This window comes from Pempheris klunzingeri, chromosome 19 (assembly GCF_042242105.1).
Source record: "Pempheris klunzingeri isolate RE-2024b chromosome 19, fPemKlu1.hap1, whole genome shotgun sequence".
NCBI classification, from domain to species: domain Eukaryota; kingdom Metazoa; phylum Chordata; class Actinopteri; order Acropomatiformes; family Pempheridae; genus Pempheris; species Pempheris klunzingeri.
In genome coordinates this window covers 21,673,260-21,688,825 of record NC_092030.1, presented here as the reverse complement: position 1 = coordinate 21,688,825, position 15,566 = coordinate 21,673,260, and the positions used below count along the sequence as shown (strand labels likewise).

At 42.9% G+C, this 15,566-nt stretch overlaps 1 protein-coding gene across 2 annotated transcripts; it reads left to right on the top strand.

Moving 5' to 3' along the window:
* The first annotated feature begins 552 nt into the window (after nt 1-552).
* zcchc9 (zinc finger, CCHC domain containing 9) lies at nt 553-3,395 on the top strand. Of its 2 annotated transcripts, XM_070850529.1 has the most exons (6): nt 553-608; nt 1,476-1,873; nt 1,998-2,148; nt 2,234-2,326; nt 2,432-2,500; nt 3,105-3,395. In XM_070850529.1, exons 2-6 carry the CDS (start codon nt 1,487-1,489, stop codon nt 3,215-3,217), a joined length of 813 nt encoding a protein of 270 aa, XP_070706630.1. In that variant the 5' UTR covers nt 553-608; nt 1,476-1,486; the 3' UTR covers nt 3,218-3,395. The 2 variants fall into 2 exon arrangements, with proteins under 2 accessions (XP_070706630.1, XP_070706629.1); XM_070850528.1 differs by lacking the exon at nt 553-608 and having other exon boundaries at nt 1,448-1,873.
* The last annotated feature ends 12,171 nt before the right edge of the window (nt 3,396-15,566 follow it).

Below are 15,566 nucleotides of genomic sequence, written 5' to 3'. Positions count from 1 at the left end.
GCTGCAGGAGCGTGAATGGAGTCACATCACATGTTTTTAGCTCCACAGAGCTGTAGACCTTCCAGAGACATCATTATAGCTCATGTGTCATTTATAAACACCAATAAATCTGCTTGGAAATCAGGTAAAAAGACGCTCCAGAACTTGCCCGAGAATAATGAGACTTTAAAGTTTTCTTCAGCATCGCAGTGATGCAGTGATGATTATCTGCACATCCACAGACACGCTGTGAATATGAGCTGCTAACTGATGATTCGGCGTAATTTTAATGGAGATATTTTGCCAATATGTGAATAAACACCGGCTACAATAAGAAGCTGTAGTTAACTAGAGATGAGCACTTTACTTAATTTTGCTTTAATCGGGTTTATAAACGCGGGACTTGTACTTGTACTGCAGGAGTATTAGTTGTACTTTGTGGTTGTCGTACTTTTACTGCAGTAAAGTATCTGAGTTCACTCCGGAGCAGAAGATGGCGGTGGTTCGCTGGTTTCCAACCGCCGGTAATAAAGAAGTAGAAGTAGAAGAAGAAGGGGAAGCAGAGACCGTAGAAGAAGAGTGACCACTTCCGGGAAAAATACAAACACATGGGCTGAAACTCTCTCAAGGTAACGATGTCTGAGCTTAAATTTATAGATTTAATCGGTGATTCTGTGTGAAAAGTTGACTTTTAATGACTCCCAGTGTTTCGTTTCCTCTCTGGTGGAATATTTATCGTTAAAAACGAGAGTAACTCGCTGTGTTAGCTAGCTGCTAATAAACATGCTAACATGGTTTTTACAGAAGAGTTGTTCCTAAATGTTTTTGTGTGTGTAATAATTTTATCCTAACGACTGAAATTAGATTAAAAAACTAAAGCAACGTTTCAGTTTTCTTTTAGTAGTTTTTAATATTGATCTGACAGCTGCAGCTACTTTACAGGTTAATATGTTACACACCAAATATAAAGGATGGATGGATGGATAGATGTACTTTATTTATCTCAGACTGGGAGATGGTGTGAAAATGTGATAGTGTGAAACGGCTGTTTCACTGCTCTCTTCAAAGCCACCAGACTCCATTGACAAAAACAGTAGTTTTGCATGGGAGCTGCTGCTCTACTGCTGCGTCGATCGGTTTGTTTGTTTGTGCTGTTGTGTGATTTTGTTGACTTAAAGCGTTCATTCAGATCAAAAACTATTTGTGTAACACACAATAACACTATCAAACTAACAGCAGCAGACCAGCGACTCCTGTGTCCTGTGAGGTAAAATAGCTGTTTTTGTCAATGGTGTTTGGTGGCTTTGAAGAGAGCAGTGAAACAGCTGTTTCTGGTTCAACAAAACAGCATTACAGTGATCTACTGGACCCATTCCAACACTTTTAGTCCCTACCTGTGTCAGTTAGACACCAGGATATGAACAGATAGGACCCAGGTCTGAAAACAGCTTCTCCTTTAAGTAAACATCTGATCAGTTGTAAAACTTCATCCTCAGCAGCTGCAGTGATGACGAGGTGGGCGAGAGCCAATAACGTCCACAAACACAAGCCAGCAGACGCCACGCCATGGAGTCAGCTGAGAAGAGGAGGAGGAAGAGGAGGAGGAGGAGGAAGAGGGGGAGGCGGCCCAGGCGGCTCCGGGTCTCAGCTGAGAGGGACTCAGGCTGCTGGATCAGCTGTGAAAAAACCGAACCGTAAGAAGAAAGACTACACGGACGAGGACGTGAACGGCTTCATGGAGTATCTGCAGCAGAGCGGACAGACGGCGCCCAGAGGGGAGCGAGGGAGGAGGGAGGAGGAGGAGCTGAGGGAGGAGGTGCAGACGGCCCTGAAGAAGGACAGAAGGAGAGAGGAGAGGAGGACGAAGAGGCAGAGCGACAAGAAGAGCAACATGGTGAGAAAACTGAGCCAGAGATTTTAGTGAGATTACAAATGAAGAAGGGAATGAAGTTTACACCTCCTCCTCCCCCTCCTCCTCCTCTCCTCCTCCTCTCCTCCTCCCTCCTTGTCCCCCCCAGCTGTGTTTTAACTGCAGAAAGCCCGGTCACGGTCTGGCCGACTGTCCGGAGGCCGATGCCGATGAGGAGCTGGGTCGGGGGATCTGTTACCGCTGCGGCTCCACTGAACACGAGATCCAGAGGTGTCGGGCTAAAGTGGATCCGGCGCTGGGTGAGGAGATCCTCCGCCGGACGCCGCTGACAGACGGCCGATAACTAACACAGACTCACTAACGCTCAGCTGTCGTGTCCCGCAGGTGAATTCCCGTACGCCAAGTGCTTCATCTGCGGACAGACGGGTCACCTGTCCCGGGCCTGTCCTGATAACCCGAAGGGACTCTACGCTAAAGGTACGACCTCAGAGATCAGCTGACCGTCGCTCATCACTGTCTCGTTGCTAACCGCCTGTCTGTCTGTCTGTCTGTCTGTCTGTCTGTCTGTCTGTCTGTCTGCAGGCGGCTGCTGCCGGATCTGTGGCTCCGTGGAACATTTCCAGAAGGACTGTCCAGAGCAGCAGGCAGCAAGTGAGTCCTCAGACCAGGTCACTGCAGGGTCAGGTGTCACACACCTTTAGAATATCCTGGAAATGTCCCTTTATTTAACTCTCAGTAGATCACCTCAGCCAGCAGACACCAAACGGGCTGCAATGGCTGCAACGTGATCCTTTGGGACAACTGCACCTGATCACAGTAGGTCCACTAAAAGAGCTTGTTTGATCCACTGACAGGCTCAGAGTGTTATTCTAAGTGTGTGACAGCATCATGGAAAGGATCCCTACAGAGAGAGACCTGGAAGATCCTTTTGGTTTAACCACAAACAGCACACACACCAGACTACATTCACTAAAACAGGGATTTTAGAGAACAGGACACAGGAGCTGCTGCTCTGCTGCTGTCTCGAGTTGTTAGTTAGTTTGTGTTATTGTGTGACTTGTGGTGTTTTAAAGGGTTTGTTCAGATCCAACACAATAATGTTGTAGCTCTAAACAACACAGACAAACTAAGTGACTGATGCAGCAGAAGACCAGCAACTCCTGTGTTCTGTGGGGTAAAATGTATGTTTTTGTCAATGGAGTCTGGTGTCCGGAGTCTTATGTCTCACCTTCATCTTTCTTTTCTCTCCGTCCAGCAAACTCAATGACTCTTCCCTGGTTGTCCAACAACATGAGCGCAGACTATGAGGAAGTCCATGTTCCAGTGAAGAAAGCCAAACCCAAACAGACCAAAGTGGTGACGTTCTGACGTTCTCCTGCTGACCTGGACTCTGACAAACGGACTAATGATGAAGATGCTTCCTCAGATTCTCTTTGTGTGTCTTTGAGGTTCTTTGGATAAAACGTTACTTCATTCTGCTGCTGGAACGAGACTTTGGATGATAAATTTATTGTTTCAAAACAATAAAGTTTCTCATTTCTTCCTTACAAAACTACCAAACTGTCACCAGTTTCCCCCCAGAAAAGGTCGACTGGAAGATCCTTTTGGTTTAACCACAAACAGACGTTATATCGCTCTCTGCACACACACCAGACTCCATTCACAAAAACACGAATTTTTACGTCCCAGAACACAGGAGGTTCTGGTCTGTCTGGTCTGTTTGCTTGTGTTATTGTGTGATACGCAAATATTGTGTTTGGATCCAAATTAACCCTTTAACACACAAAAGTCACTCAATAACCCAAACAAACTAATTTATTGAGGCAGCAGCTCCTGTGCTCTGCAAGGTAAAATCCCTGTTTTTGTGAATGGAGTCTGGTGTGTGTGCAGAGAGCGATATAACGGCTGTTTGTGGTTAAACCAGAAGAATCTTCCAGGTCTCTCTCTGTAGGGTCTAATTATGTGAAAATCTGTTCCTCCAACCACAACTATAACTAATAGCTAACAGTAGAATTATAACAACAAATAATAAAAGTATATAAATATGTTTATTATAGTACAAAATATATGGAAACGTGTGTCAGAATGAAATATATCACTATAGAGGAAAGAACTGAAAATTAAACAGTAAATCTTATGCTGAGAAATGCCCCATATATAACAGCACAATAGTAAGAATAGTTAATAATAATAATGATAAACTGTCTATAAAGCAGCTTTCATACATAAAATGCAGCTCAAAGTTGTGAAAAATTTAAAGAATACCAAATATTAAAAAGACATAACAAACTAAATCTACCATTAAATAACAGTAAGATAGAAATAAATGTAAGATAAATTAAAAAAGCACCACATAAATACTGTGGACTTTGTTTTAATGCAGAGACTCATGAAGGATGAACAAATAATAACTGATGTGCTTTCATGTGAGCAGTTCCAGATAATAGTCTGAGCCCCAGTTTGTGCTTCGTTTTCTGTGAGAAGGAGAATAAAAGGAGTTTCGGCCACTTCGCACTAAATCAGCCAAACAAACAGTGGTGCTTCCACAGGCGCCGACGCTGGGGGTTATTTGTGCCGCGGCTTTGAACACCAGTCTTCTTCTCATGAATGAAAAGCAGCTGGACGGACCACAGCAGAGAGAAATCCATGATCAGAAGCTCCAAATACTCTGTTATTAGTTATTCTCTCTGTGTGTTTGAGGCTCTTTGAGTTGGGGGTCGTGGTTTAACCCTCCTCCTCGACAGCATCATGGAAAGGATCCCTGCAGAGATAAACCTGGAAGACCCTCAAACCGCTGTTATATCGCTCTCTGCACACACACCAGACTCCATTCACAAAAACAGGAATTTAATTTAGCAGAACACAGGAGCCTCTGGTCTGCTGCTGCCTCCATCAGTTAGTTTGTTTGTGTTAATTGTGTGTTCGACAAATAGTGTGTTGGATCGAAATGAACCTTTTAAAATGCTAAAGTCACAAAATTGAAGCAGCAGCAGACCAGCAGCTCCTGAGTCCTGTTCTCTAAAATCCCTGTTTTAGTGAATGTAGTCTGGTGTGTGTGCTGTTTGTGGTTAAACCAAAAGGATCTTCCAGGTCTCTCTCTGTAGGGATCCTTTCCATGATGCTGTCACACACTTAGAATAACACTCTGAGCCTGTCAGTGGATCAAACAAGCTCTTTTAGTGGACCTACTGTGATCTTTGATTTTAATATTTTAGCATTTTAACTGTTGCGTAGAATTTCTTTTAAAATCTAATCTTGACTTTCCAGCTGTGAAACTTTATTTTGAGAGATGAACTGAAGACTCTGGTTTTATTGCAGCTGTAATGAGGCGTCTCGGCCACTCGGGGGCAGGACTGAGCTGCAGGTGGACAGACAGACGGAGACAGACCTGGTTTTCACAGGTAACTCCCACAGTGCAGGAGCAAGCTGTTTAAAGGGACAGTTCACACATTCACATCTGACCTGCAGAGCCAAGAAGAACGAATAAAAGAACATAAGGATGACTGGTGCTTTTAAACCTGGACCCTGTTTGTACAAGTTTTGGTACCTAAATGACAAGCTAGCGGAGCGCTAACAGGAAGTTAGCCTGTGCGCCATGCCCTATTGGTCCAATAATGCAGTAAACAGTAGTAATGTCGTCCTCCTCCGCTGAGATAGTGTGAACATCATGTGGCAGCATGTCCACGTAAGAAAACAGATCACCAGGATGGAAAAAATATCCAGAATTATAGTGGAACAAGTAAAAAAGAAAAGGAGAAAAAAATAATGTGAGAGGAAACAACAAGAAAACAAAAATGTAAAAGAGGTCAAACGGTGGCAACAGTGAAGGTGGAGCATCATCAGAAAGACCGTGGGGGGTGCGGCGCCTCTCGTCCATGACAACACGGTTGGCAGGTGTAGTTCGGCAGGAAGTAGTTCCTACATTAAAAGTCCCATATTCTGTTCATTTTTAAGTTCATACTCTTATCTGGACGTCCCCTTAAAACAGGTTAACGTGGTTTTATGTTCAGAAGACACATTATTGTATGCTTCATGTCACCGGGGGCTGGAGGTCACATGATCAACAGATCCCGTATGACATCATAAAAGGAGCTAAATCTAAACAGAGCGTTTTCACCCAGAAACAGAGAGGACGGTCTTTTCTCAGAGGCACTCTAAAAAGTGTATTTTGGACATTTAAATATCCAAAAATCACTAACTCACACTAAACTGAGCTATGATGGATAAACAGCCCTACAGGTAAAATCTGTGTTTTTGATTTTGGGGCGAACTGTCCCTTTAAAAACAGAAGTGCGGTAACGTTTAAAGGAGCAGCTGATAATAGTCAGCTGGTCAAGTCTGATACGTCCTTTAAATACAAACACAAACACGTTTTGCTTCGTACACAAAATAACATCGTCTGCATAGAAACAAACGTCTCCAGTTTGACGGCTGTGGACGTGTTTTTTTCTTACTACAGGATGAATGTGTTGATCCATAAGAGGAAAAGAAACATAAATACATTAAAAAACATAAAGAAACAAACACAAACCTACATATAAATAAACAGAAACATTTCTTAGAGACACACGCTGCTTCTTCTGCTCGTTCGTCTCCAGTTTGGCGGCTCTGAACGTGTTTTTACAGCCACATTTTAGTAATTATATTCATTTATCTTCTATTTTCCTCTGAATTTACCCCCCAGACCTGCAGAACTTTGGTTTCCAGGAAACATGTTTTCCTCTTTAGTTGATACGTCAGAGCTGCAAGATAAATTTCCCTCTGTGGGACGACCCTCAAACGCAACACGTCACACTGCAGCATCGGCTCAGAGGACGACGACCAGAACCAGAACCAGACCGGACTGAACTCCTCTCAGTCCAGGATTTTGTTTTCCAGGATGCAGAGCAGAGTGTGTGTGTGTGTGTGTGTGTGTGTGTGTGTGTGTGTGTGTGTCTTACATCACTGATGATGTCAAAGGTTTCTCAGACTCAGATTCATCAACAGTTTCTACGATAAAAACTCGGGATTCATCAGAAAAAAGTTTTTAAGAATGTTTCCCAAAGAAAAGTCTCATTTTGTCTTTATTCTCTCCGACACAGAGTTTGTAGCTATGAAGTAAATAATGATAATTAATTAGATAATTATAATAATGAAGTTTATTTGTAGAGCACAGCGACAAAGTGCTTCAACAAGTTCAACCAGCCGGAGCGAAGCAATGTGTTGGATTTGTTTAAATCCAAATCTACATTTAGTTAAACATCAGTGAAGCTAAGATGATCAATAATATCAACAAAAGATAACCCAGAGGTCAAAGGTCAGTGGAGATCTGTTTGCAGTACTTTCTATTTGTTTGCAGTACTTTCTATTTGTTTGCAGTACTTTCTATTTGTTTGCAGTACAGTCCAGTCTGCCCAGAAACATCAGATATAATCATAATATATACATTATAATAACAGTGATAGTAAAACTGCTGCTGATGATACTGACACACTTTAGTAGGTCTGAACACAGGAGGTGAAGTTTTACTCCAGAAAAGACTTCCTGGTTCAGTAGATAGTGTAGGTGGTGTTGGTGGTGTTGTTGGGGGGGGGCCTCCTGGAGGTTACCCTCAGAAGACCCCCCCCCCCCCTGTTTCCACAGAGTCTGATGCTTTCTCATGGAGGCGAAGCAGAGCTGCAGCCAGACAGCTGCACACTGCCAGGCTGATTACACAATGATCCACAGGAGAGAGAGTGTGTGAGAGAGTGTGTGTGTGTGTGTGTGTGTGTGTGTGTGTGTGTGTGTGTGTGTGCGCCCCATAACAAAAGCACAGAGGGCTCATTCACTGATGTCTCCTGGATCCAATTTAAGAGGCTGAGAGGGGGTCTCTCTCTCCTCCAACTCAACTATTGTCTTTCTGTCATTGGATTGCCCAACAACCAGCCTTCATCCCGCTCTCCTCCTCCTCCTCCTCTGAGCCTTTACTGTACATACGTTCACCCTCAGCGGTGATCCTTCTGAACGTCTTTCATCTCCATATCGTTCATTTCCCCTCTGACGACAGCCGTGATGTAAAGTAGTCATTAACGTCCTTTGTAGCGACGCTAGCAACATGATAGCTTCTTAAAACGTTATTAACTTTTATAGGAACGTGTTTATGAATACATGAAGGGCAACCCTGGGTCCTCTCTGTCCACATCCTGGTGTCTGAGTGACTGGTAGGTAGTAAAAGTGTTGGAACTGGTCCAGTAGATCACCTCAGCCAGCAGCCACCAAACGGGCTGCAATGGCTGCAACGTGATCCTTTGGGACAACTGCACCTGATCACAGTAGGTCCACTAAAAGAGCTTGTTTGATCCACTGACAGGCTCAGAGTGTTATTCTAAGTGTGTGACAGCATCATGGAAAGGATCCCTACAGAGAGAGACCTGGAAGATCCTTTTGGTTTAACCACAAACAGCACACACACCAGACTACATTCACTAAAACAGGGATTTTACACAGGAGTTGCTGCTCTGCTGCTGCCTCCATCGTGTAGTTTGTGGATGTTATTGTGTGACTTTGGTGTTTTAAAGGGTTAATTCAGGTCCAACACAATATCTGTAAAACACACAACACCACAAACAAACTAACTGATGGATGCAGCAGTAGACATCAGCTCCTGTGTCCTGCTACGTAGAATTACCGTTTTTGTCAATGGAGTCTGGAGCATGTGAATGACATTGTAATATAATGTCAATATATGTTTTGAGCTTAAGAGTCCACATTACTTAGGACATTATTTTCATCTTTCCAAAGAAAATTACCTTATTTATATCTTTTCAAGTCTTTGAAACTCATCCTCTCAATGTCTGAGTGTGTTTTCAGTAACTTTTAGCTTTGGATCGTTGGTTGGACACATGAAGCGTTGTGAAGGAGTCACTTTGGGACTCCTCATTGGAGGAGATACTGTAAAGTGTCTTTTTTGCATTTAACTCGCTCTTTTCAAACACACCAGACTCCATTGACAAAAACAGCAATTTTAGACCTGAGTTGCTGGTCTACTGCTGCCAGAGATTATCAGCATGAGAAAACAAAATAAGACCCTCTAATGAGATTCCCCTGCAGTATTTTAGACTAGTTTGCACTATAGATCTGAGAGCATCCAGTTTTCAGATCGTGTTGTTTGACTTTTGCAATAACAGCTGATCTCTTTCAGGATTTAGTCCCATTTGACGTTAATTTTCTGGCTCTAATCGTTGGAGCTGCTGTCCTGTGTCGGTTGGTCTCACACCACAGAGACTGTGGACGTAGATCCACCCCACGCAGAGCTCTCCGTGCTGGGCTGCTGCTGCTGCTGCTGCTGCTGGAGGTTCTGGGCCCGCTGACAGCGGCTCATCGGGGTCCCTTTAACAGGAAATATCCATAATCCCTGGCGTGATCAGAGACCCCCGAGGACCCCGTTCAGACCCCTTCTCGGTGCCCCTCCGCCTCCAAAACTAGGCCAGTCCTAATGAACTTCACTGCCGACATTTATGGACTGTGTTTTAACTGCCTCCCTCTGAGAGGAGAGTTCTCTGTGGGTTTTTTTGTGCAAATGCAGCAAAACTTTGCAGGTTAATTGTCTTGACCTGCACGGAAACCTCATTTATCTCTGACGGTGGTGGAGTCCGTCGGTTAGATGCGTTTGGTTTAACCACAAACAGCCGTTATGTCGCTCTCTGCACACACACCAGACTACATTCACTAAAACAGGGATTTTAGCTCACATAACACGAGAGCTGCTGGTCTGCTGCTGCTTCGATCGGTTAGTTTGTTTGTGTTATTGTGTGTTGCACAGATATTGCTTTGAATCCAAACTAACCTTTTAAAACACCAAACGGACACCATAACACAAACAAAACAAGTAATCGAGGCAGCGGAAGACCAGCAGCTCCCACTTTCTGAGAGGCAAAATCACTGGTTTTGTCAATGGAGTCTGGTGATTTTCTGGACCAAAATCATTTCAAACCAAAATATGTAATAATGGGAGCCAGGATAGAAAATAAACAAGAAAGCCTTTAAACTTGAACACTATGTATGTCTGTAGAGTGATGAAGACAGGACTGAGCCTGAGAGAGATGGTCGGCGTCCGTCCTCTGGCAGAAACAACCACCAGGAAATGCTTGTTACCTAAAGACTGAGCTGGAAGTCATTACTGCAGGATCTAGCCTGGAGTGCTCGGCTCACGTACGCATTCACGCACATGTGTCCGCTGGAGGCCCTTAGGTGCAGGACGGCGCTAAAGACGGGCGGAAGGAAGGATCCCTGAGCAGCACGCAGGAGATGAAAGTGAAGAGTTACAGTTAATGACAGAGGAGAGGAGATCAGAAAGCGAAGGCCCCGTGTGGATCTGTTAGGGGTCTATTGGAGCTAATAAGGCCGAGCTGTCTGGTCGGGCCCTCTGGGGATGCCGGGGGGCCTCTGGGAAACATGTTCCTGTTTATCTGATGGGTCCCAGCAGGTTCTGGAGGCTCTGGGTGGGTCCACTGTGCGGCCGGAGCCACTTCTTCATCATGTGCTGCAGTGAGTGCATGTTTAGTATGTGTGCCAACTGTCCCGTGACAGTAAAAGCAGGTAATTCCACCAAGAAGAAGCAAAAAAGGGAACATTTCTGTAATAATAACATTATTGTCCACCAATATTTAAGGTTGCAGTCCAACTTCTCACTGATTTTAAGTTTAAGTGTATGCTATATTATAAATATTTAACCACCTTTCTGATGAACTGAAGCCGTTATATCACTCACTTCAAATCCGCCAGACTCCATTGACAAAAACAGTAATTTTACCTCACAGAAAAGAGGAGTTTCTGGTCTACTGCTGCCTCGATCCATGATCTAACACGTTAACGCACAAATATTTAATTGGATCTGAACTAACCCTTTAACACACCAAAGTCCCACGATAACACAAACAAGCTAACTGATGGAGGCAGCAGCAGACCAGCAGCTCCTGTGTTCTGTGAGGTAAAATCACTGTTTTTGTCAATGGAGTCTGGTGGGTTTGAGGAAAGCGAAGATAAAGACATAATGGCTTCATTTCCTGTCAGAAAAGTTGTTTAACAGCAAAGAAAAGCTGTGAAAATATTCTAAACACAGCGGACACATACACTAACACACTGACTGGTAAATGTGTAAAATGCTATGTAACACCTTTAAAGACGGGCACTATAAAGTGGTTCCACTATAATTAGCAGAACCACTCTTAGTGCTATTTAACACCATTTTTGTTAAGTGTGCGCCCCATAAAACTCCTCTTCAAATAATCCAAACTGTGCCTTTAAAGTTGCAGCGAAAAAACATTTTATCATCCAGGACAGATGGGCGGCGCGTTAGAGATCATGAAAATACCCCTGAAGATACAAACAGTCCCGCCAGAGATGCCAGTTTAGCAACTTCACAGACGGGTTCACTGTTATCCCAACCAGAATTATCCTCTAGAGCAGAATTATTCTTGTCCGCCATCCAAACGCTGTTCTCGGCCGCTCAGTCGCGATCCTCTGTGCCCGTTCCCGTCGACGCCCACCACGCCAAACACACACCAGAACCTCCTCCTCCGTGAGCCAAGCTAAATAAATGACCCTGGTCCTGGAGGGAGCGCCACTCTGTTGACCTTTTCTATCTCCACGTCTGTGAATAAACTCTTTATTCGGACTTGCAGGGCTGCTAACGCCGTTTAAGGATCGTCTCTGTCTGATGCCCGTCTGAAACATCTCACCATCCTTCAGCTTTAGAAGCAGGAGGAAACCACAGACACTGTGGAGGAGAAACAACAAAGCCAATACAAAGAAGACTTCCAGCGAGATGCCAGAGTGTGTTTGACCACACATCCATCTGTATTACTGGACGGACAAAAGAGCTCTGTGTCAGAGGAGCTTTGGCCCGCTACAGCTGGATGTACAGCTTCATTTAAGAGCTCTCAGCGTTCTCCAAAAAGTCCAGATCTCAGAGGACTGAGAAAGTTAGACGGCAATAACGGCGAGCAGCAAAGACTAATAAAAACAATAACAAAGAGACGAGCACAGATGTGTTTACATAGACGTCTGGAAGCCAGTTTGGGGAACTGATTGAAGCTGGATTATGAAGGCCTGTGGGCAGGATGGAGGAGGTTGTGTTCGCTGTGACCAACACTGACTGTATCAGTCCTGCTAATTAAATACAGACACTGCACTGGTTTCATTGTGTGTATGAGGGCAGTGATTCTGGAAATTATAGGAAATTATGGAAGAATTAAAGCTTTTAATTGATTTTTTTTGGACACAGATGGGCAGCAGAGCAAAACCATAAACAGGAGACTGACATATTATTAAGTTGTTGAATGAGTTTACACGTCCAGCAGATACAGAGCAATATTCACTTTCTTTTAGCTTTGTTTTTGGGCTCCACCGCCTCCTGAAGCAAACAACTGGCTCTTAAAATCCTAAGCGCTCAGCTGTGTTCACCAGCTACACACTAACTTGGTGCACATCTCCAAAATCTGAGTGTGTTTAGTGTACATGCACTCTAGTATCCTGGTATTATATTGTTTGGCTTAAAGCTACCAAACTCCATTGACAAAAACTATAATTTTGCCTTGTAGAACACAGGAGCTGCTGGTCTACAGCTGCCTCGATCATTAGTTTGTTTCTGATGTTGTGTTACACTAATATTGTGTTGGATCTCAACTAAGCCCGTTAATCACCAAAGTCACACAATAACATCAACAAACTAAACTTATTAAGGCAGCAGCAGACCAGCAGCTCCTGTGTAAAATCACTGTTTTTATGAATGGAGTCTGGTGTGTTTGCAGAGAGTGATGTAACGGCTGTTTGTGGTTAAACCAAAAGCATCTTCCAGGTCTCTCTCTATCTTTAAATGCAAAAAACGACACTTTCCAGTCTCTCCTCCGATGAGACGTCCCTCCGCCTGCATATACTCAGACCTGAAGCAGGTGTTAAAGGATGTTGTTAAAGGTGAGGCTGCTGCTGTGCTCTGCTCCAACATGTGTCTGAGTTATCTGATCCTTAATTCTGAGGGTCTCTGACAGACATCCTGTAAGAAAGAGCCCGGAGAGAAATGAAAGACCTGCATGATGAGAAATACAAACAGATAAACAGGAAGGAATTACTGCCGGGGCCAACGAACATATGAGCAAACACAACGAGAGAGAAACCAGTGATCCCAGTAGCTTCCACCACTTCAGGGGAGGAACTGCAGCCAAGGACGAACACACAGAGCCCCGTCCAGTTTTCTGTTTTCACTGCTAAGACACACGTTACAGTAACGGTGGCAGATTTCAGACGCCGAAAAGTGTCTATAAATGGGATCAATGGGGATTCTGTCATCTGAAGTGATCGTTATCGCTAAATAAACCAGCAACAACCTTAAAAAGACAGCAGGGCGACGTCTCCATCAGCTGACGGCCCAAGTGGAAAACACCAAACTAGAAAAGCATTATTCTGATATTGTCTATGTTGGTATGAGTTTGACAGGGAAGAACTTGATATCAGACTGTTGTTTGGTTCTATGTTAGCCGTCTTTGGCTGCTCAGCTAACACATTTATTTTTTTAAATATATTTTTTACAGTATTATCCACTCATAGTGTTGTGAGAGGCTTCAAGGACGAATCAATGTGTTTGGAAAAGTTCTTTTGAGTGGAAACTTCCCCAAAATCCAGTAAAGTGCACTATGAAGCGTTAGCTAAATGTTAGCTTAATCAAGCTAAAGTGGGGAAATGCTACACAGCGGACGTGCTAGTTTGTTTTTTCTTTTTAAAAATAATCTGTAACCACGGTAACTATGTAATTATCTGTTATATGTTTTTGAGGGTAGCTGTGTTGCCTTTTAATTATCAGTTGCTATCGGCAGGTGGGATGCAAACTGATGACATTTGTTAGCTTAGAGTTGTTTGTTTATGATCTTATTTTTATTTTTAAACAAAACACATCATAGGTTTGTTTTATTCACATTTCTTCTTGTTCCAGCGTGTTGAACTTACTTAAGAACCACTCGTGAATGATTGTAGTTGCCTTATTGCTAACTAGCTAGCTAACACAATAACAACACATCTAACCAACAAGGTGTCTGATTATTGAATAATTACAACCAGTTAATTGCATTTTAGTGTTTCAGTCACTTTTTAAAGCTGAACTTTGTCACTAGGTAAAAGATGCTAAACTGGCATCACTGGTTGGTAATAAGCTTGTTAGCCAGACATGCTAACATTAGCACACAAACACAGCATCTCTCTTTGGAAAGGCTAAAGAAGACTTTGTATACAGAGCGGTTGGCTTCATGTTCATCACTTCAACATGTGGAGAAACCCAAACACGTCAGCGTTTTGAGGAGCGGTTCAGCGAACAGTAAATTGTGGACAATTACAGCGTAGATGTTTCTCAACTGTGGTCTTCTCCTCCGATAAACAAGTCAGAAATCACTCTGGCTGAAACTTAATATTTCCCACAGTCCTGCACACACGTCACCAGAGGCCACCTGGGAGAGCTGCACAGGTGACTGTTTGAACTACTGCACACACACACACACACACACACACACACACACACACACACACGTATTTCAAATCCCTGCAGAAAACCAGCTGATGTCAGATGTCAGTGTGTGTGTGTGCAATTATTCTTGGAAAGAGAAGTCAAATCAGAGTCTTAGTAATCCCTTCATTTCCCTCTCAGCAACATGTGGCACACAGCTTGTTGCCTTAGCCTCTGTGACAAGGAAACCAAAACAACAGAGAAACAGAGAAGCTTATTATTATTTAACTTTAACTCACTTCATATTCAGATCCACCACTTGTCTGTCTGACTTATGCTGTCCTGAAAAGTTGACAGGCTCAGAGTGTTATTCTGAGTGTGTGACAGCATCATGGAAAGGATCCCTACAGAGAGAGACCTGGAAGATCCTTTTGGTTTAACCACAAACAGCACACACACCAGACTCCATTCACTAAAACAGGGATTTTAGAGAACAGGACTCAGGAGCTGCTGCTCTGCTGCTGCCTCCATCAGTTGGCTTGTTGGTGTTATTATATGACTTTGGTGTTTTTAAAGGGTTAGTTTGGATTCAACATGATTTGTGTAACACACAATAACACGATGGAGGCAGCAGCAGAACAGCAGCTCCCATGTTTCGCAAATTAAAACTACTGTTTTTGTCAATGGAGTCTGGTGGCTTTGAAGAGAGCGATACAGTGAGTATTACTGTTTTTTAAAAAAGCTTTAAGGTCTGTGTCAGAAATTTCACACAGGAGTTGCTGCCCTACAGCCGCCTCCATTGGTTCGTTTGTTTGTGTTACTGTGTTTTAAAGGATTAGTTCAGATCCAACATAATATTTGTGTAACACACAATAACACAAACTATTATTACTATAAAATAAATAAAAATATCAAACAAAAACACAATATATTCAAGGATTCAAGGAACTTTATTTGTCATACCAACACACGTTTACACATGGGGAAGTACGAAATTACCTTCTCAGGTCCCGTTTTAAGGCAAGATAGATATCAAATAAATAAAATATAGAAAATAGAATAAAGTATAATAACATAATAACATAATAAAAGGTAAATAAAGGTTATACAAATACAAAATTATTAAAGATTCTAAACTAATACATAAAATAAATACATTATAATAAAATAGGAAAATATCTACAAAATAAAATGGATTGAAATAATCATTATGACGATCAACCGTAAAAAAGTAGATAAAGCAAACTAAAAAATGAGAGGAATAATAAT

Excerpts from the sequence above, each read along its gene's own strand:
- zcchc9 (XM_070850529.1), top strand. The coding sequence starts at position 1,487 with ATGACGAGGTGGGCGAGAGCCAATAACGTCCACAAACACAAGCCAGCA. Across the intron at positions 1,874-1,997 it reads GCGACAAGAAGAGCAACATG|CTGTGTTTTAACTGCAGAAA; the intron begins GTGAGAAAACTG and ends TGTCCCCCCCAG. Across the intron at positions 2,501-3,104 it reads TCCAGAGCAGCAGGCAGCAA|CAAACTCAATGACTCTTCCC; the intron begins GTGAGTCCTCAG and ends CTCTCCGTCCAG.